The 23,640-nt window shown below is 34.2% G+C and overlaps 1 protein-coding gene across 6 annotated transcripts; it reads left to right on the top strand.

Annotated features, from left to right (window-relative positions):
* Positions 1 to 467: 467 nt before the first annotated feature.
* stv (BAG domain-containing protein starvin) lies at positions 468 to 23,579 on the top strand. 6 transcript variants are annotated; one of them, XM_013316825.1, is made up of 3 exons: positions 468 to 637; positions 21,026 to 21,170; positions 21,382 to 23,579. In XM_013316825.1, exons 1-3 carry the CDS (start codon positions 614 to 616, stop codon positions 23,280 to 23,282), a joined length of 2,070 nt encoding a protein of 689 aa, XP_013172279.1. In that variant the 5' UTR covers positions 468 to 613; the 3' UTR covers positions 23,283 to 23,579. The 6 variants fall into 6 exon arrangements, with proteins under 6 accessions (XP_013172279.1, XP_013172278.1, XP_013172281.1 ...); XM_013316824.1 differs by having other exon boundaries at positions 21,023 to 21,170; XM_013316827.1 differs by lacking the exon at positions 468 to 637 and adding an exon at positions 9,764 to 9,905.
* The last annotated feature ends 61 nt before the right edge of the window (positions 23,580 to 23,640 follow it).

The following is a 23,640-nucleotide window of genomic DNA, read 5'->3' as shown; positions in this document are numbered from 1 at the left end:
GTGAAGTGTTGGTATCTCCTTAAACTGGGAAAAAGTTATGTCCGGGCAACACTGTGATTTGTGTAAATAAAACTTATCAAAATTCTACAGCTCAACTTCAAACCCATGACAGCAACTTTGTTGCTAGATACGAAACATTTATATTACTTTTTTTATTTTTATTTCATTACAAAGAAACTTTAAATACCTAAATTATACCTGTAGAATCTAGTTTAGATGTTCTAAAATAATATAATATGGAAATGTAATTTAAATACACGAATTACACATTAATTGTGCTTGAAGTATTTTGGAATTCATGTTAAACTGTAGAAAATGAGGTTTCTCGTGATAATTTTTGAAAATTTAAATATTTAAAACAAATTACAATATAAATTATATTTAACAAAAAGTAGTTTAGCCAGGACGCAAAGTGTTCCCTTACGTAAAACGGAGCATCATTGTGATTGTTCTAGAATTGTAAACTGTTCTGTCAATCTTCTAATCTGCTGAAGTGTGATATGAGATTTTGTATTTTGTTTGCAAATTGTGCTAGTGGAGTGACAAGTGTTTTTCTTCTTTTTATATAATAAATATCAATTAAAACTGTGTGAAATTTGTGTTTGTGTGTGAAATGCCCCTCAGAGGAAGAAGTTTCGTAAGTATCATAATATTGTTATGAAATATCCATTACAATTTTTTTACTTTGAATTTTCCACAATCTGTAACAGTTGGTTATACTAATTATACTAAAATCCTATTGTCGGTTCCTTAAAAAGATTTTTGTTTACACACTACGCCTTTTGTGGTGTTCGCTAATACGATAATTGCATAGATGATTTTCAATTTAGCATGCTTTAGCTGCAGTACATTTTTGGCCGATTTCCAAATGTAGTATCCTTGACTGTGTTAACCCGAGGCGATTAATTATTGTATACTAATCCGGGAAATTTTAATGGTATCGCCATGTGGTCTGATTTGGTGGTCTTCCACAGGACAATTGATGCCTGCCTGATTTAACACGCGTCGAGTGCCCTCTAACAGCCTGTTTGTGAGGTTAGTTTGAATCTTGACATTGTAAAAATTGAATGCAGGAATTAAAAATTAACTTTTGAAAATTTTATGATAACTCTATGAATGTTATAAGCCAGAGGTCCCAATAGTATCCCAACAGTGGACAAATATATTAATTTTTAAATCCTTTGCATGTTTTTATGATAAGTACTGAAGTAAACCTATTAATATACTTTAATTTGGAATATACAAATAAGTACTATTATCAATTAGATGAACATGTCAATGAAACAGTTTACTACAGTGCATTTTTTTAAATTAAATAATTTGATATTTATAAGATAGGGTAATTTGGAAGGTGGTAATATTGACACAAATCATAACAATTATTTGCGGATCTGGGTGTAATAAATAATACTAATTCTCGATTAAAAATGATGTTGGTTTACTGCTGTTTTTGTCCTTTGATATTTTTTACATAACAATAATACATTGATGGAAAAGTGTTGGTAGACAATATTTGATGTTATCGGAAAATGAACCATATTGATATTAGGCCAAATAAATAAATATGGATGTGGTTATTGAACACAAAGGAGTTGCACAATTAGCAGTTACCAAATACTTGAGGCAATCCTTATGTGATAACTCCAGATTATAGTGTTGTAGTAATTCAATATACAATCTCAGAATTGTAACAATAAAGGACACTTGAATCTGAACAAGCAAGAACCCGCCCTGGGACAAAATCTATAAGTAAGAAACTCAGGTTAGAGAGATCTCTATGGACAAGAAAAATATCACAAACCCTTGGACTCTCACTTATCCAGGTTCTAGGTGCTAAATAAAATTATTCACAAACAAATATAGGGAGAAAAAAGTTTCTATGTAATAATTTATGTCGTAATTATCATTGTTTTGATGCTTTGTTATTTTATCGGGCGTCGATTCACGTCCTTGGCGTTTTTCTGAGAATAATTGCCGCGCAGGTGATTGTGTCACTTGAATTCCGAAGTCTCATTGTTTACCTGTAGCCAGTTTACATTGTACATTGCAGTATGTTGTTGTAACGATACATTTGTTACATATCACCATAGTTCTTTACAGCTCTGATATTGCTTTAATATGAATAAACATCTCTTTCATTTTCTTTGATAAAATGAAGACCACAATATGAATTAATTCAAATTTTATGGTCACTGCAACATGTTTGTTACTAAGTTAAAGTAATAATTTATTTAAAGAAATTCTTTGTGTAGTTGATTAGACAAATTAGAAAAAATTGAAAAGGAAAAAGAAAAATTGAAGAAATTAAGGAATAATCAAATTTACAAGTTAATTTATTGATATTAAATTCAAATTCTGTCTCTCGAAGCTCTGCAAGATTTTCTTTTTATGTTTCCTTTATAATTTTTTATCTTTGCATTGGTCTGTCTGCTAAGATGTAAAATTGTACACGTATTTCAATTCCTTGCAAATTATCTAGATTGTTGTGCCTGTTATGAAAAGAACGGTATAGTGTAAAATAAACTATGATTAATTATTTATAAATTAAAAATTTATTTTGATAAGATGTGTGAACATGCAATTATGATAATAATACATGAAATTGGATGTTATTTATTCTCATGTCATTAATATTAACAAAAACTTTAAATGTACATCTTTATAAGCTAAGGTTGATAGCCTTTTTAGCTTAAATTGAATTTTCATATGTAAAATGTAATTATATAATCACACAAATTGATTCAGTGGTCTATGACCAAGGCGAACATAACAAATATTGTTCGAAAGATGATAATTCAAGTTACTTTTTTACTAATGCTAATTAGTATGTGTGTTTAGTACACGGTAATCATTCAACTGACAATAATTGTCAAGTAATGCTCCCTATTATTGATCACAAAGTGTGCAGTGTACGTGATTCGCTTGTTAATTAATGAATGGTTCTCATTTGATAGCAGACGTCACACCAAGTAAACCGCTACTCGTTTTAAATGTTACATGAGTTTAAATGTATAATGATAACGATAAATAACTAAACTTATATATAAAATTCTCGTTGATGTTAGTTATCATATTCCTGCGAAACGGCTTGAACGATTTTTATGAAATTTTATATGCATATTAAGTAGGTGTGAGAATTGGCTATTCTCTATTTTTCAATTCCGTGCAAATGGACAGCTGTCCATTAGCTAGCTTAGTAATACATATTATATTATTGAATTAAAAGTCTTATGTAGAGTAACACAAAATCTTCCGTTGAAATATTGTGTGTAAAACTCTATATGGCAATGTTACTTAACAAAAAGCCTTGTTAATTTGTTTTTTTTTATTTGCCATATATCATTGATTATAAAAGTAGTTTTATGGCACGCTGTCGTTAAACATGTTTTATTTGCAACTAAAATATTTATAGGTCCGTAGTGTATTGGAATTAACGATTATACAATTTCGATATTTGATTGATTGCGTTGGAATAACCCAGATTGTTGGACTAATTAGGAACACCCTATAAAAGTGTATGGGTTGAATAATTAAATAATGATTAGTGTTCTATTTGCGGTTGTATTCTTTAAATGCTTTAAGAATGGCATTTGATTTGTGTTCTTGCCAGCACCGTTTAGTATACATAGTGTGCTTCTCTATTATCTCGGCGATTATTAGTTTTCCCAAATATAAGGTCATCGAAATAAGAGTTCTATTTATGACGTCATAATTTTTATTTTTAATTTGCTTATTACGAAAGTTACAATTCATAGAAGCAATTCCTTTGTCTTTGTCGACGTATCGCATTTGGCACGACCGGCGACTTACTCACTTGTTTACCTAAAACACGCTGTTTCATTGATATGTCGGTACTGCCGACACCCGACAGATTTTTGCGCGTGTCGCTATAAAAAAAGTATTTTAGGTCATTTTACGTATACATTTTAATGATACGCTTGAACTTGTCTTTTTTATTTTTTTTTGTTGTAATTCTTGGAAAACAGCCAGTTAAGAAATTAAATGCAGATTATAACTAGTTGATATTTAGAGCACATGTTTTTTTTTCTTCTAGGAATTGGAATCTATTTGATGTAATAGATAGATGTTTTAGATTTTTGTAGGAGAAAAATATAGTAGAAAAACGGATCATTCGTCTTAAACTTTTGCTTCCTGTTAAATACATATTTTTATTCGACAACTATTGGGATCCTCATGATTATTACTTTTTAATTTTCCCGCCTTTTAATCGACTACAAAAAGGATGAGGTTCTGAATTCTTAATTTGAAATACGAATTTTCATAATACATAGTTATTGGTTAACAATTAAATCAACAGTTCATAATTACATTTTTATATTTGGTGTTAATTAAACTTACTATAAAAGATTTAAATTAACATACAATTGATTCACCTTATGTTTATCCTGCAGACATTTTTATATCCATTCAGATATGGATAAACGGGAAGAAAAGATATATATGTATTTATCCTTGATAACTGTAGTATAGTTATTAAACGCTTTAAATGTTATGATGTAGAGATTGAAATATTATTGTAAATGCAAAGTTAAAAAAAAACCAAATTTTGTAAACAATGGATAACTCCGTTATTGTGTAATATTACTTATTGACCATTTGTTACTATATGCTGTTTCCAAATATTGTTAAAATCATAATTTTTCTGATGAAAATATAAATAAGTGTAATGGCCGTTACCTGCTATGTTTAGGTAGTGACGTTTGTATATTTACAATATTAAGGCATACGTAATAAGGTCCTTCGTACACAAGACTGTGTAATTTTGTGACATATGTCACTGTCACACCATGAGAAAATTACAAGATGGTTCAGCAAATACGGTTGTCTGGTCGCTATGCCTGTACTGATGACTCGTGTCGACGATTCAACGTTGAGTATAGAGCGCGCAACGCGATATGCATCTCGAGGATACATTTTTAGTTTTGAATATTTACAATGCCTTGTGTACAAAGGACCTAAGTGTTGGGTGATATTTTAAAATCAATTGATTGTGGTTTACAGGGGCGCTAACAAACGGGCAAGACGTCGTGGCGACGGAGTGCATTGTCTTGATTTGCATATGTAAGAAACGCTTTTGTATCGAAACAATTAGGCGGATGTAGTTGTTAGTTTGTCATCTAATATAGCAATACCAGTATGAGCTAATGCAGGAATGTGCTTTTGTTCATACGATAAAGATCATTTAGTTCTAATCTCATTACGTTGTAAATACAACTATACATATTAACGGTGAGTTTCTGACTTCGAAATCTTCGTTTAAAACATATCGTCATCTCTGTCTTTATCTTTGATAAAAGAGAGATAACAATATGTTTTAAACGGAGATTTTGGTCTCAAAACTGGCGGTTAGTGTTGTTGTGAAATAAAAGTAAGATCAACTTTGTCAGTAACCTTTTTATCTTAAGCAGCAGTTATCACTTATCATCTTCGATGCACAACCAATTTTTTAAATGAATTCTCACTGCCGAAATATCAGACCCATAACCATAGTTTACTAGGATAAATCCTAGTAACATTTTTAATGCATAAGTTTGAGTTTGATACCTTATTTACTAATGCGTGTGCATTATAGGCAATTTTTACATAAATCATAACGTGTTAATTGCCCGTGAGAAATCCAGAGCGGTCAGTATGAAATTTTAGTGACTCACTTTATCGATAACGTTAGACAATTACAACCAATTATCATAATTTGGTATTGGTGCCAAATATTTTCATGTACGTACTTAGCCTGTTTAGAAAGGATAATAAATTATTTAAATTTATGGAACCGCTAGCTGACGCCCGCGAGTCCGTCCGTGTGGAGTTAAAAGAAATAATTAGCAGCCTATCAGGAGATATCTAGTAAACCATCCATCCATCTATACTTTCGTATTTATATTATTAGTAAGATGTCTAAATGCTTATATGCTTCTGATTATATTATAATTCGGTACATAATTATATAGTTTAGGTATCAATGTGAGTAATGTATGGCAAATAAAATTAACATTTAATCAAGTAATACTCAAGCCGGCAAGGTTAAAGCTACAAGGACGTTCGTGGCTACAATTATACGAGCCGACGACGATTACTGGGGCAATCGATTCGTTATGGATCATGCGACAATTCTCCCATGTTAAATGGAGGAATTATCAAGCTATTTAAGTTTGATACCACTAATGTAATATTCAAGAACAAAGTCGTACGCTAACGGCGTGCTGTGTTGTAAAATAAAAGATTTTTTTTATATTGTATGCTATAAAACGTTGTGAGTAAATAAGAGGAAAAATCCATTGCCAAGACTTTATAATGGTACAATAATTATCGCTTTTAAATATATATCAATTATACTATATAGGGTGTCCCAAAAGGTTACGTACATAGGAAGGGGGATAATAGGGGTGGTCACAAGGGTCACCAGAAAAATAAAATAAAAATTCCCCTCTGGGTATTAAAAAAAATAAATGGCATTTTTTAAAAACTTAAAAATTTTACACCTTCTGGGCCAATTTTAATTTTCTTTAAAATCCTTGTTAGTTGTATTGTTTTTTTTATTTCATATTGATAAAGTGTTATTGACGATAATAGGTTTTTTTTTAAATATAGCAATATTTGTAGGTCATCGGTTACAAAATTGCCCCAGAAGGTGTAACATTTTTAAGTTTTTAAAAAATGCCATTTATTTTTTTTAATACCCAGAGGGGAATTTTTATTTAATTTTTCTGGTGACCCTTGTGACCACCCCTATCATCCCTCTTCCTATGTACGTAACCTTTTGGGACATCCTGTATACGTAGTTACGTATGTATGTAAATGAAAATAAGTCTCCAACTTCCCTCCGACACTAATATACAAACGACAGACTAGACCAGACTGCGTAATAAAATTTTTCCATTATCATTGCCAAGATTCTACGATATGGCCTAAAATAACAACTGGCGATAGAAAAAAATGTAAATACGTAAAGTTTCATGAAACGCATACATCTGTTGGTGCTAAATTACAATTGTGACAGTATTGCAAATATTAGACAAATTGTTGACAGGGTTGTCGACTTTTATTAAACAGCACTAACACTGGCAGCGAAAAAAAATTGATAATTTCAAGCCATTAACTAAGGCTACGAAAAAAAGAACTCATTTGAGGACTTTTTTCACACCATCCACTTTGACTCAAAGATATCAAACACTTAGCCCGTTTATGCATTATACAACCCGGAATAAAAGAAAATTCCATGGAAAAATTTGGGTCAAACCCGTAGTGACAGCCCTAATTCTACGTCAGCTCATGCGATACGAAAGAAAGAGTTTTGCATTTAGCTTGGCATAAATCTGTAACTAGCTCATTAAATCAAGGTTCTGAACTAAAGTAAGACTCGAAAAAAGAAATTGAAAGTGTGTTGAAACTGTAAAGATTTTTTTTAATATTGATTAGTTTTCCTCATACTATACAGTAAATGCGGGAAAAGACTGTCTATGTGTATTGGTGCAGTATGGCCAGACTATCTCTCAAATAAACTTTGTATGAATAAAGTTAATTGTTAATATCATTATTATTATACTTATGTATGGAAGTAAATATATAAATGTTAGAATGGTTAAATCTTACTAATATTATATATGCAAATGTTTGGATGGATGGATGGATGTTAGTTTGAAGGTATGGCTGAACGGATCCCGAATGAATGGATGGTTTTTTGTTTAAAGGTATCTCAGAACGGATCTCGATGATATTTGGCACATTAATAGAACATAGTCTGGAAGAACACATAGGCTACTAATAATGTTGTTTTATTAATCCCGCGCGGACTGAGTCGCGGGCTACCGCTAGTTAAACATAATAGAGATTTTTTTTATGTACCATGAGGTAAGAGCGTCAATCTATATGAAATGATCATTAGGTTGACATCGCGTATTGTATGACAGTTCCTGAATGCAATCATCAAATGAATTGACTTTGTGAATAATGTGACCGCTTCGTGTTACTTATATAATTAGTTCTAGTGCATATTCAATAGGGCTGCCTGTATAATTATGATAAATTAGCTGTCGTAGAAAAACTTGATTAGTAGTCCAGACTATTTTCTACATCTATGCTAAATTTCATCCATTCTAAACATTCGTATTTATAATATTGCCAAAGATGGTATAAAGAATATTTTAACCGAACAATTCTTTCTCCTCCATGATAATATTTCATTCAATGTTAATTCAAGTCAATCCTGTACTAAAGTAATTTTAATTACTCGTATCTAGTTAACGCGGCGTTAGAAATTCATTTAAAATAATGAACTATATGTAATTCATTGCATTTAATAATACACGGTCTAAATAAACTGATATATAAACACGGCTAAACACTCACGTATATACGTCCGGTGGCGGCACCGACTAGTTTCGAGCCCATCGGGGGCCCTTCATCAGGATGAGTGGTACTGGTATTATTTCGCGGACGCGGCCCGTCGCTCAATCATCCTGATGAACGGCCCCCGATGGGCTCGAAACTAGTCAGTGCTGCCACCGGACGTATATACGTGAGTGTTTATCCGTGTTTATATATCAGTTAAGTATAATGTCTCACGAAAGTTTGAATAATTTAACACGGTCTAAATGTTTTAAAATGCATCTCGATATCTTTTATACAATATTTAACCACACTTATTACACATGTTAATTGCCATAATAATGAGCACTTAGTAGATAGTGACAACCCTGAAGGTAACTACGCTGCAATTGCAGTTAGGTATCGGTATAGGTGAGTAGTGATTTGCCGCGACGCGTGGGCGCTAATGATTCAATACTCAACCGTGGGCTGCTCAAGGACTTCCCTTCTACTCAACTACGAAGAAATGTATACGACTCTGTTCTATTACCTTCTAGCTGTCGCCCGCGACTCCGTCCGCGCGGAATTAAATAAGCCTATATGTTCTACGTCTATGCCAAATTTCAGCGAAATCCATGCAGCCGTTCTGGAGATATCTCCAAACAAACATCCATCCATCCGCATTATTATATAGTAAGATATCTGATATTGTCAATATAAGTACAAATTTGTTGGTAGAAGACTAATATTTTTTAATACTTGTGCCTTCAATTACGACATAATTGGAATGGAAATATTAAATGACTAGATATGAATAAATTTTCTGTGACCAAATACAAAAAACTTTAAACGGTAACATTACGCGAACAATTATAACACTTGGCCTTGGGCAGTGACTTGTAATGCAACGATAAACTGTCCAATAATTCACTGTCGTATTTGTTATACCGTATTGAACTTTTATTATCATATTTGCATCATAAAGCAAGCCCATGTACGGAACAGCTTGCCCACTCCGCAGTAGTGGTATTGACAAATGTATGGTTTAAGTACGAAACTGAATGTTAAATTGTTTCCTTTAAGAGATATCGCTCGTTCGTTTTTGTACTTTTAAGTTTATTATTATTTTAAATATTTCTCGTCTACAACATTATTAAGACGTGAAACTTGGATGTAATTTTATTTAAAATGCCATCATTAAGATGTTCACTGCCAAATACATATTGTGTATTTAAAATCAATATTTGTATCTTATCAAATCATGAGTAAGGTTACTGTCCTAATTCGCGACGCATGAACAATTAAATAGATATGGAAACAACGTAGATTATAAACGCGCTTGCTGTCGCTTATCCGCTCTTGATCTTAGCACCGTCGCCGGTGACGCAACAAATATAATTTGTATAGAGAGTTATTCCAAAAGTTCTATTTCTGTGATTCTCACCCACACCAGCTATACGCGATACGTGCAAAAGTGAGCGCGTAGCCGACTGCGCTGGAGTCTGAACGCAACATATTCGATATTCAAATTAATAATTTCATTTGTGTTATAACAATGACAGTTTGAAATGAAGCGTAACGTGAGTACTGGACTTTTTATTATCTGTGTGTAGTCAGTGTTGCCAGCTGTATAAAGTTTTGTTTACACATTTTAATTTGACATTTAAGCTAAAGAATATATCTTTTGAGTAATCTTTTGTTTCCGTTGTAAGTATTGTGAATGTTGTTGCTTAATGCGCAGTGCAGTTGCGGTATTTGCTACATTTGTATGTCCACCTACGTGTTCGCGCGCCCCAGTTTGCTTGTTTACAATATAATTATTTAACCCTGAAGTATTTCCAGTGGTTTGTGAACAGGGCTACTTTCATTTAATTTAAATGTAATAAAATATAGATTATATAAATAAGCCCTTGAATGCATGACCTAGAAGTGTTGCAACTATGGAATTTATTTTGGCATTTTCCTTACTAACTAATAGTTTATCATATAATGTTACTTTTATTCCCATGCACCTGTACAATTATGTTCGCTGTTACTTTTATTATAATTTAAGGATATTTCTGGAATGCTCAATAGCCTTTCGTCACACCTGAAGTGGATCACACACGAAAATAAACGTTTCTGAAATTTAAAAGCTACAAATATTTTGTTCCCACTCAAAATTGACGCAACGATGGCACATACGACATCCATATTACGAAGTCCTCTTATTCTCCCATCTTACTTCTTACTAATATTATAAATGCGAATGTTTTGATGGATGGATGGATGTTTGTTTGTTTGAAGATATCTCCGGCACGGCTGCACGGACATAGCTGAAATTTGGTATAGATATAGAACATAGTGTGGAAGAACACATAGGCTTTATTATTAAGTTATTTTGTTAATTCCTTGTGGACGTAGTCGCGGGCGGCAGCTAGTCTAAAATATAAACATTATTTAGTGAACGATAAATCTCTTCGATTGATATCTCTTGTATATTAAGAATATTGTCAAAATTAATGGATAAAAAATGAACACTTACTCACACTCACAATTAAAATGTTATTAATTATTATAAGTAACACAGTATAAAATTTTAATTATAATAAAACATACTATAGAAATATATTTAATATTTTACAGGTTATCTATTTTATGTGTATGACGTCAGAAGACATATCTAAAAATAGCTAATCGGTTTTAATAATTTCATTCATTCTATCGGACTTTGGCAACGACAAACAAAACAAATTGCACGATTATTTCTTATTAATACTATAAATGCGAATGCTTAGATGGATGCATAGACGTATGTTAGAAGGTATCTTCAGAACCGCCGAACACGATAAAACTCTTCGGTTCTCATATCAACTCTTTCGTAGCGCATAATGATTTTTTTAATAAGTGATGAGCCCAAAATATTGTGTCGCCTGCTATTGGTTCGCCATACCTAAATCTCTATAATGACTAGCAGTCACCCGCGTCTCCGTCCGCACAAAATTAAAAGAAAATGTAATTAGTAGGCTACACGTTATTCCAGACTATGTTCTATATGTATGCCAAATATCATCGAGATCCGTGCAGCCGTTCAGGAGATACCTTCAAACAAACATCCATCCGTCTATCTAAACATTCGCATTTATAATATTAGTAAGAGTGAGATTAAAGATGTTAAGGACGAGGTAAATATTGAACTCTATCATCATCTATTTTTTTATTAATCTTTGGAAAGTAGGCCATAATAAAGTCTTTAATCTTACAACTAGGCAAGTTGCAATAAATTCATTCATAATTTGCTTTGCATATTTCATTTTCATTCAGCTCGTGCGGTTAATGTAAAACCTTATTGATATTCATCGTAAGTTCCGCTTACATTTATATAGGGGTCATAGACCTTATGTTATCGATTGTTTCCTAATTTGTTTTCATTGTACGGAAACTTCCCTTTATAAAACATCGCTTAAAAATATGCTGTATGAAATAACTAGATCGTATTTTGTTTCGTCATTATGCTATTGTTATTATGTATGAATAAAAAACTGTCTCATGAGACTCAATTCTAGTTCAAGAGCTAGAGGATTTTATTATATTGTACTTTTGGTTTTTGTTTCAATAAAGAAATTTATAATTAGTAAGGATATTAAACATCATCAGTTCACTATACGTTCCCACCGAGGGGCTCGGAGCCTACTCTAAGTTAAGGGTGACTAGGCCATTGTCAACCACGCTGGCCCAGTGCGGGTTGTACACGTATCACTTGAATTTCTTTTCAGATCACGATGTTTTCCTTCACCGTAAGAACGTCGGATAAATGTACATATGTAAATCGAAAGTCTATTTTTTTAAATAAAGCTCGCTATAGACGTTTAGTTTTAACTGGATAATCGAACTGTTGAAGTAAAATTTAACGTCTACAGCGATCTTTATATCTCACATTGACGTTGATTTATCTTTTCCTATAAGCTTCATAATATGTTCGCCACTGAAATATTTTGTATTCTTGTCTTCACAAACACATTCCTAATCTTGTGATTAACATTTTCTGATAATTACGTCCACTTTATCATCACATTAAACTTAAAATAATTCCGGACTAACTAGATCCTAACAAAGGATTATGTTCTTTGTCAACATTTTGTGAAGCGTTGTTAATTTGTTGGTAAAGAGTTTCATGGAACGTAAAATGTTTTTCTTGTTATCGATTTTAATAAATGTAAAGTTTCATAAGTTGAGTAAATTTAAGGCAGGTCTCTGTCTTTACTTCATCATTATCATCAGCTCACTTCGTCCCCAATGACGAGCGTCCTCCGAGCCTTTTTTTTAAAGGAAGGGATAACTTTATTCATACGCCGTGCCCTGGGGATACCTCCGGGATTTTCTCCGTTTATTGGGAGCATATATACTAAACAAACTCTGTTTCTCCTACGCATGATGACGGGGCTAAGGGTATGCTTTTGCACTCTCGCGGCCCCGCCTAAAGGGAGGGGGAGGCTAAGAGCCTACCATAACTGTCTTTACTGTCTTTACAGACTTTACTGTTTGTTTAGAAAAGTTACTTCAAAACCACGACTTGCATTAAAAATGAGTAAACCAGTGTAGACAAACATCCTTCTAAAATTTGTAAACTGCAGGCTATATTGATAATCGTGTATTAACAAAGCACAATATAGTAAGCATATATAGACAGGAAGTATGATTATTAAATGAATTTATAGCAATTGTAATAATACTGGAATACAGTTGCACATGCACACGCAAGATAAACCGGCGCCCCACAGACGCGCCACAACGCCGCCGACCGCCCCTAGCTGTAACAAGCTGTACTTTATCATAATTAACATCCTTGTCTTGCTATCATTTTATTTTTACATTTGAAGTTTGTTTTTCGAAATTATCGCAACTCTACATGTTTGAAATATATTGTCCATTTAAGTGTCGCACTTATATCTTACTTGTTACTAATATTATAAATGCGAATTTTTGGGTGGATGCATGTTTCATGGAAGATATCTCCGAAACGGCTGCATGGATCTCGATGAAATTTAGCATAGATGTAGAGCCTGGAAGAAAACAAAGCCTAGTAATTATTTTTTTTTACTCCGCACAAATGGAGTCGCGGGCGAATGCTAGTGTACTAATAAATATCTTCATAACCTCGCGTTGTATGATACTCGAAGGACCAATTAAGACCAACTTCTTCTACCTACATATTACTGCTATAAAAACTACGATAATTGTAAAAACTAAATCACAACTAGTACCTCAAATAGGTTTACTGCTTCCTTATTACCAATCCTTTCTCAAAACTTATTATTTCCTTACTCATGTAAAGAAAGACCAACGCAACATTTATTGTTATAATGTGAGAATGTTGTTACAAGTAAAATAAAAATAAAATAAACTTGTATGCACACTCCGCGATAACCATATGTTGTACTCAGAGTCAGTGGGCAGTAATAAGTAATTTCATTATAATGATTGATGTAAGCTAAGAGCTTTGCTCTCGTAAACGAACACACATGTCTGCAATAATGTTAGTTCCCGACGGTACTTATGCTATTTTATTATGCACAATGTAGCAATCTTACTAATATTATAAATGCGAATGCTTCGATGTATGAATGTTTGTTAGAAGGTATCTCCAGAACGGTTCAAAGGAACTCGATGAAATTTGGCATAGATGTTGGCTACAAATTAAATTCTTTAGTTGAGAGCGTCGGTGGCTCAAGGGTTTCAGCACTTGACTTGCAATCTGCAGGTCCTGGGTTCGAATCCCGCCATGTATCGATGTGTTTTTCGATTTACATATGTACATTTATCCGACGTTCTTACGGTAAAGGAAAACATCGTGATGCAACCTGCACATATCTGAGAAGAAATTCAAAGATATCCAACCTTGGTCAGTGAGGTTGACTATGGCCTAGTCACCCTTAACTTAGGGTAGGCTCCGAGCTCCTCAGTGGGGATGTATAGTGAGCTGATGATGATGAATTCCGCGTGGACGGATTCGCGGGCGTAAGCTAGTTGTAAATAAGTATGCAGCTTTGAAAATTAAAAAAACAAAATATTTCTATGTGTGCGTAGGTATTAAATGTTCTCAATTTGCCAATCGATCTTTACGGTTTACGATACCCTATGATTGAGACTAATTTAATCCTTTATTCTAGATCAATATCAAATAACCTATGATTAATAGACCGAAACTGAATATGATACTTAGATATTGTTACATCTAGATCTAGAGAAAAACTACGTTTAAAATTTAATTAATTTTGTTTTTTATGTGAAGTTGGAATTTTTAAATAATTAAGTAATTTCGCAAGGAATAAGTACTTCAAGTTGAAATAAAAAATATGGCATTTTTGGAGTTGTTTTTAGCAAGTAAATTGTGTAAAATCTCGACACAATGAAGTTATAAATAGTATTAACATATATTTTGCGTTAATTAACACAAATATGTATGTAAATAAATGTAAACCTATTTACTGCTACGTTATACATTGTTTATTTGATTATTTAACTACCAGTAGCTTATATGCAGCTGATTAATGTAAATGTTGCCCCATCGCTTATACGGCACGACGAAATTTTTATTATAAGGAAAGAATTGGTAAATACTTGAATACGATACAATGGCATTGTCTTGTCTACATCAACAATGTAAATAAAATACAAAATGATTCACACCTTGTCGCCGAAATATAATTATTTGTACTGTTTTTGTTTGCAAAAAATCATTGGTGCAATCGATTAATGTCTTGTATCGAAGTGCAAAAAAATTGTGCAATCCTTGCATTTTTACAAAAATGCATCGCAACGAGCTTTGTCGACGTGTCTTGAATTTCGAATGGGCATTTTGTAATAAGACCATTGAACCTCTTTCCCTATGCACTTATGGGACCTTAAATCATTTTACTTTTTAAATAGCTACTCGAAACTTCCAAAAAGGTTCGCGCAGGCGTCATGTCGAGTTTACGTTTCGTTATACATTGCTGGCTGTCTTGACATTTGTTAACTGCGTCTGCATCGAGAACCGCCAATGTATGTATCACGCAATGTATAGAATAAGTTTGTTTTATGCAGTGTGGGACGAGCCCGTAGCCGTAGCCGCGTCGATCTCGAATCGTCTGGAATATTCGCGAACATTCTCAGTCGCGCGTATAAATAAAGTTGCGAGCCGCGGCCGTCTCAGTATTGTTGTAACCTCGCTGCAGAACGCTGTATACTACGTTGATATTTTTAATACGTATCGAAGTGAAGTGCATCTGTGAGAGTCTGTTTTGATATAAACATTGAATGAAATATGGAATCTCCCGTTGTTGTGGATAAGCCACCGGAATATCATGGAAGAGCTGCTAAAAATAACCAGGTATTTTGTTGTATATTTTCTTAAAATATAAGATAACCTTTGCAAACCGAAAGCAATATGTTTGAAACAAATAATTGTTTACGTTTACTATCTAGTCTTTTAATTAGAAGTCTACAAATTTGGTCTCGAATTTGTAAATCAAAAGTGAAGAAAATAAAAATTGATTTGAATAATAATGACGAAACAATGGACGTTTTTGCAAATAAATATAAATGAAAAAGTTATAATTTTGTATAAATATTTGCTTTATTATAAAGAAAAACAAAGTCATATGTATTGTAGTGTATTGTAAGTTTTTTCTTCAAAATCATTATAATACATAGATTTTCAATTTGAAAATTTCAATTGTTTACCCAGATACAAAAGATTAAACTTTTGTACACCATTTATAATAAAATCTTGAAATCATTGTATATTTCTTACATAATATGTATATATATGCAAAACAAATCTCAATCAATTCTCGTGAGTCACTTATTAATCAAAAGTCCATTTATAGTCTTGCTCTTAACAAAGTCGCGTATTATCTGACGTGGTTTGCGTAGGAGACTGCTGACTTCGTATAAAATATATAAATAATCACTCCATGTTGCAGTTCTTTATATGTTTTATTAAAATCTTAACCAGAATTCAACTTTAACAAAGGAAAGTCGCAGTTAGTTAATAATGTTCTAACCCATTGTCATCTAGAAAACATAGTCTATTTCGTAACAAACTTGCTCCAATGCACTTTAATTCTGTAGATCCTTGTTATATTAAACCAGCAATGGTATACCCAAATCTCAAAATGAACAAAAAACTACACGTGATAGTCTTAAAATTGCAAAATAATAGTCTGTCACATGACATGTGTAAAATTCTTTATTGAATTTGAATGTGAAGGTTGACAGTTGCTTCCATTCTCATGTCTTTTTTACCGTGTCACGATAAACTTCTTTACCACCATGAAGACCACAACTTACCACAAATTGGTCGTCTGTGTAGCAATGTTTCAGATTTCTTAAAACATTTTTACATTCTGCTTAATGTTTCTATTCGTGGTTATCTCGGTATTGAGAGTGGAGATATGAGCGACGTCCGCATGCCTGTAGCGATTTATAGAGTCGTGATATGCGGCCAGAGTTCTGCGTCTGTGTTTTATCTGTGAAGTGGCCCGGTCTAAATGCGGTTTGATAGCCCCTTGCTTGCACAACTTGACCATCTACACGGAAATGCGGATGTTTTAGGATATATCCGAAGATGCTTTTATGTTATTGGCGAAGGTAACAGATGTCTGGATGAAGAGACACCGTTTTTTTCGTCCAACCTATGTCTATTACTGGTCCTTATGAGTCCAAAGAAATGTATGCAGTCATCAAGAAAATTAGTAGATAAGTCTAGGTTCTTTTGTTTTCAAAAATTTTTGTCCTCGTAACAAGCGGAAATACTTTTTGGAGTATTTATCTGCGGCAGTTTATTTCTTGGCCTTTTTTGTCTAATTTCCTTCCTTCTGGCCTCGAATATGTTAGTCACTTTATTCGTTAATCTAATTAATTGATATTTTATATCGTTTTTAGTTTTGTCAAGAAAGGTTGCATTCACCTTATTGATTTCTTAGTATTTCGCCAATGACATGTAGTGTGGGTGTAAGGAAGTGGTTTCAATGTAAATTATTTCGTAACAAATATCATTTAAATATACGGACATGGTTCAGTTTTACGAAATCTTTTAATTGTCAAATGATTAATATTGTTAGGGTTAAATAAAACCGTTTTTCTATTATATTATATGTAAAAAAGGCACAATTAGTACGTATTATTACGACTGTTTGAAATACGCGAAATATTTAATTAATTAATCGATCATAACAAATCATAATATGCACTATGCAACATAACTTTAACCTTATCGTAAAGTAGCAATTGCTTGATTATTCAAGTAAAAGGGCAATGGTACATAAAAGACAATATGAATGATAAGAACCTAACAGAAAACTTAACAAAGGATAGATTTAAAAATACACAAGCAGTTGCAAGCAAAGATCGTAGTAACAAAATCTGTACAAACTTTTGCATAATACGTAATATCAGTATATCAAGAAGTAAGATATGATGACATTCATAGATTGATAGTTGTATTGGTCGTGCCGTTCAAGTTCACGGCTTTGTGTTATACAAATAATAAACGCTCTCGACGAATCCTCTACACTGTAAATATGCAAGCGAGATGATGTCATCTCCGCGAAACTTAGACGCCGACGAACATGGATACAAAAGCGATCCCAACTCAACAACCTCCAGTCAATGCGTCACATACCACCTACGAGTAAACAGAGAGATGTATACAAAAACTCGTTATCATCTCTAAAAGAAACAACTCAATTTTATGAAAGAAATGACCACAGGATTAATACTTATTTTCAAAGGTCCGTTAATAAGAAGACTTAAGTATTATATTGATTTGATATAAAAACTAGGAAAGGAAAATCAAGCTGCAATAAAAAACGACATTAATTTAATTAAATATAAAAAGGTTGTTTGCTGCAATTTGTTGGACACTAATGTACCATATGTCAATCAATGATCACCGGAAGATCGCATTCCAAATAGGGATAGACTTCTAATGTTGTGAGTCAGTGTAACGTAATGTGGGTCATTGCATGGAATGCATTCAGTTTATCGTCGTCCTTTGGCCTTGTCGGGAAGGCGATAACGCAAATGTTCAACATAAACAGCTTTATTTTTCTACAGAGATGACTTCATGATCTTATCTTACCCCTATTGAACTTGTCTGGTTCTGTTTATTCGAAATTATGACTTTGTTTTGACTTCAATTGAATGAATTAAATTTCTTATCTTTTAAGTATCGATCTTTAATTCTTTTATTCAGGTTTCTTAATATTTGGCGACATGTTAGTAAATTATTTAGTACACTTTTAAATATTGGCTAAATATACATAGCGTTAAAATATTTACTTTTCTAATGGAATTAATTTTTGAAATAAATTTCAAGTAAATTATTTTCTTACCAATTGAGTTTGTTTTTGTTTAGGCATTAAAAGTAAATATGAGGTCATTGACCTCTTGAAGGTGTCTCTTCGCACAGATTAAGCAACAGTAAAATTATTTATCGTTCACATTTTTATTGAGGTTATGTTTGTGTTTGTTTGATGCGATATTGTTTTAAGAAAAATGATGAAGCATTAACCAAAGACGGTTTATACGAGTTTTGTGTTAGACGCAATTCTCAAATAAGATTCGCGTTGATTTTATCTACTAAATATCGGTCATTCGTTTGTTTTGTCGTAAAAAATCATTAGTTGCGCAAAAAGCTTAGTATACGAAAAGGCCTCACTTGTAAAACCGGTGCCAAAATATTATTTTAATTGTACACAATCATATATAGCTTATAAATCAGTGCTATGATGTCATTGCGGTGTGGGTCGATGTGAGGACATCAGCTGAGGAGGGCTTGCGTCATGACGGTGGAGACTATGGTCGTGCGGCGTGCGCGGCAAATAATGCCGTGAAAACACGTGTCGATAAACGTGACACAATGGACACGATCGATCGAAAGTTTTAGAAGAAATCAGTTAAAAAATTTACTATTAATAAAAATATATTTATTATTACTAAATAAAGGAACTGACTGATATGTGCCCGGAGACTTGAAATGTTGTAGAGTTTTCTTTTAATACACAGGCGAGCACAAAGAAGGAAATATTCTTAATTAATTCCCTAAATGACTACAGTAAGAGCAACGGTTAAAATAAAAAAAAAACGGAGTAAATTAAAAAAATCAATAAAATATCATTGAGTTCCTAATTTGTGTTTTAAAAAATCCGTCCTCCAAGTAAATGAAGCCACGAATGTTAGCTAATAATAAATGAGCCTTACTGCTGTGGTTACGGTTTTTATATCTAAATGAATTATTTTAAAGACGTCAGGGTGAGAGGATTAGTCCTCAATCTTGTTATGATTTGTCCTTACATCACGCGCACCCTGTTTGTAACTTCAAGGTGGTTACATTTACCGAAGAACTCTACGATATATTTGTCATATTAAAAACCTGTTTGTCTGTTTACAACAATTTAAGTTACAAAATATTTCTGAAAAATGCAAGCCAAATTTCTATCTTTATATGTTTAATGCTTGTAATTTTCTGCATCATTTACGTTTAATAAGTAGGCAAGAGAACACAATGTAGGGGCGCGGTTCTGATTCAGATCAAAGTAACGCTCAGCCCAGCCTGTATGCAAATAGCATAGCATGCAATCTAGCTACGTGTTGCCATCTGATATAGCACGTACCACAATTACATTACATTTGTCCAAAAAAACTTTCGAAATTTACAATATTTTATTATTTCTTTTACTTATTAGAAACTTTACGATCTTAAATATTTTGCATAAACTATCACTTTGACGCCAAATAAGTTGTATGTGTTAACAAGTGAAAGTCTGTAAGAATCTTGAGATCCGGCTTATTGATGCAAGATGCTGTTCAGGATGTACGCATCAATAAAGATGGTAGTTATACAATACTCCTTTTGTGTTCAAATTTGTTGCATAAGTTTTTCGCGAAAACCACCGTTTCCATAAAAAATATGCAGTCATGTCTTTCTTAGTGTGAAATAATTGTCTTCTATATCGGTAATGATAATAAAACAAGCGTATTATCTCTTGAGAAAACACGAAAGTTTTTCATAAAGGTCATTTCACGACCGTCCTTGCCGTATATGGTCAGATCTTCGCACTGCAAACACGACTCTAGCACGCGTCGTACACAATCGATTATAGATCTTAATCTCTAGGTTATAATGTCTATTTTAATGAAAAGTTTTTCGAATAGTATATATGCAGGCCTTCCTGTTAATTAAATCCTTAATTATCAAAAGTTTACAATGCCGAGGAAATGAGTGACGATAATTTTTATAGCAATTTCTGTTGAATGTAACTTTACGAAATGTTAAGCACTTAAAAGTAGTGAATTGGTAAATAATTGCATATACAATTACCGTATATCTGTTTATAATCGTTGCTACTGGTTGAATGATGAGAAATTGGTTTGTAAGAAACGTGTAATTTATTATCTTATTCGATTTTATACGAATAAATAATCTTATCAATGTCATTTTTCACAATACGTTTGTATGTAATCTTATTTTTGTTTAAAACAGATTAACGTTACGATGAATTACGTTTCATTCGCAATAACCAAAGAATTAATAACGTCACATTTATATTGTACATGAGTTTCTTTTATAGCCCAAGAATTACAGTTTAAGATTTCAAATGGTTCGATTTAGTCATTTCCATTTAGATTTAGTTGATATTAGTTTAACAATACTTATTACGTTTTGTTCCAGCAGCGCGGCTTTCCGTTTGATGAAGAGGAGGGTTCGGGCGCGTGGAGCGAGCTTGCGGCGCGCCACCCCGACATAGCGGCCCGCCTGCGCCAGCGCCCCGCCACCTGGGCCAGGAAGCGGCGCCCCTCCAGTCAGGACGCCACTGACGGTTAGTATCCTGTCTTAACACTACACGCCTCTACTGTTGTTCAAATTCATTTGCCCTTAAAGTTTTCTGTAGATTTTTACACTGAAATGTACTCATGTAATTTACTAAAGTTAGCAAGTTTATTCCTTTTTTTATCAAAAAGCATACTAAAGACACTCATGGTAGTGTTTATCATTTGTGTGTTGTGTAAAAAAACGATTAATTATTGCAGATTTCGACGACTTCAGCGGCTTCGACAGATTTCCGTTCGACGACATCCCGTCCGAGTTCAGAGAACATTTCCCCTCACATTGGAACCGCAGGTTCGGTTCACGCGAGGAAGCGCCGCCCCCATCGCCTCCGCAGCCCCAATCCCCGCAGCAGCAGAGCGCCGCAACCCAGACTGACTGCCCGCCGGGGCCCTCCGCACACGCCGCTCACACTGCACACACCGCACAAGACGACCAGCACACCCATCTCCCACAGTACGGACTTAGGAACACAGTAGACCTCGGACAGAAAAGCCCCGCAGATCCTAGTTTAGTTGATGAGGAAGATCGGACCCAGAGGTCCATGTCAGCACCTCCCGATAATCGCACGGCCGGTATAAATAACGCGAACAAAATGAGTGGACAAAACCACCAGGAGCAGAGCCACAATCCACACTCGGAACAGCAGTCCAACGTGCGGCATATACCTATTTTCGTCGAAGGCAGAGATGAGCCCGTTATCAATAAGGGCGTAGATCACGCGACGCACTTCGGCGACACAAAGCCGGCGTACGTGCCGCCGCCGCAGCCGCACATCGACAGGGACCAATACTTTGCCGACGACGGCCCAGTCAATTTTCACGCTCCGCCTAATTTCTCTAGGGCTTTTGGCACACCATTTAACAAAGGTTTCCGTCAGGGACCCCAGCCGTTCGTTCAACAAAAAGTATATCCTCAGGCGGCGTTCGCTCGTGGCGCCTCCCCGCAAAGATCTCAGTCTCCTAAACCACAGATGCCCCCGGAGGAGCATTACGTTAAGGTGCCGGTTCACCACGAGCAGACTGCACCCAGAGCTGAAACTCCGTCCAGACCGCAGCAGAAGCAACCTCCGCGGCAGTCCACGCCGCCCACGCAGCCGCCCACACAGCCGCCGCCGCAGCGGCACACTCCGACACCGCCGCCGCAACCCAAACCACAGCCTCCTCCTGCCAACGATCCCAAAACACAAATTCTCGCCATACAAACTGATGTATTAAATCTAATGTCTGATGTTGAAAATTTCACCGGTACGAAGAAAGACAAAAGGTACCTGTATTTAGATGAGATGCTCACTAGGAATCTCATAAAACTAGACAATATTGAAACTGAAGGCAAGGAGAACATAAGGCAGGCGAGGAAGGAGGCCATTAGGTGTATTCAAAAGTGTATAGCTGTATTAGAAGCTAAAGCTGAAAAAGGTAGCAACGCGGCTCAACAACAAGATGTAGAAATGGAGAACCCCGAGAGTCAGAATGATGCAAATGACGACAAAGCTGTTGAGAATGGTGAAGTCGAAATGAAAGACGTGAGCAAGGAGCAACCTAAAGCCGAAGCACAAATGGTGGAGGCTAATACTGAAAAACCAAAAGAAGACATTAAACAGGAGGAAGTTAAAGATCAACCTAAAGACGAGGAACCAAAAGATGAAAAAATACAAGAAAACGCCAAAATAGAAGCTTCAGAGAGCACGGAAGTTGCCCAGCCACAGATTGCGGATACGCGACCCGAGGAACAAGTCAAGGAAAAAACTCCTGAAATCAAATCCGACGAACAAAAGCAAAACGAAAATTTAGAAAAAGAAATGAAAAGCCCCAAGAAAGGCACGAAAAATATAAAGAAACGGGATAAGAGTAAGGATAAGAAGGATGCAACTAATGATAGTATTAAGGATAGTAAAACTGAAAATAAACAAGAAGATAAAAAAGATAGCACGGAACAAAAGGAGAATAAAGAAGAAAAGAAAGAGGAAGAGGAAAAGAAAGATGCGGATGTGAATGTGGAACAGAAGAAGGACATTAAGATAGAATCAATGCAAGTTGACGGCAAAGGAGACAAGACGGAGCCGCAGACGATGGATGTGGACAATGCAGCCGCTAGTCAATAAATATAGTTTGCTTTAGTGAATTGTTTGTTGTAGATACACAGCTAGGAGCGGGAGACGCACTCTGCCTACAATCGCCTTTTCCTTCTTCGTGTTAATTCTTTGTGTCTAATAACGAGGTGTTGACATGTATCACTGTTTATGTTTGTAAATTTTAAGTTTTTAACACCTTACTTTGTGTAAAGGATGCTGTCCTTAGGATTTAAAATGGTTTCCTCTCACCTAAATCCTAATATTTATTAATTTATTGTTGATCAGTACTTGATAACACAAATTTCTCAATAAACATATATCAAATAACTGACGTGTTTTAGTTATTGAAACAAGCTTTAGATAATTCAATCTATATATTATCACTTAT

The sequence above is a fragment of the Papilio xuthus genome, unplaced genomic scaffold (genome assembly GCF_000836235.2).
Source record: "Papilio xuthus unplaced genomic scaffold, Pxut_1.1 DF826945.1, whole genome shotgun sequence".
Lineage (NCBI taxonomy): Eukaryota > Metazoa > Arthropoda > Insecta > Lepidoptera > Papilionidae > Papilio > Papilio xuthus.
The sequence above is the reverse complement of the archived record's forward strand: the minus strand, read 5'-3'. Positions and strand labels throughout refer to the sequence as shown.

Excerpts from the sequence above, each read along its gene's own strand:
- stv (XM_013316822.1), top strand. The coding sequence starts at position 15,611 with ATGGAATCTCCCGTTGTTGTGGATAAGCCACCGGAATATCATGGAAGA. Across the intron at positions 15,677-21,022 it reads GAGCTGCTAAAAATAACCAG|CAGCGCGGCTTTCCGTTTGA; the intron begins GTATTTTGTTGT and ends GTTTTGTTCCAG. Across the intron at positions 21,171-21,381 it reads CAGTCAGGACGCCACTGACG|ATTTCGACGACTTCAGCGGC; the intron begins GTTAGTATCCTG and ends TAATTATTGCAG.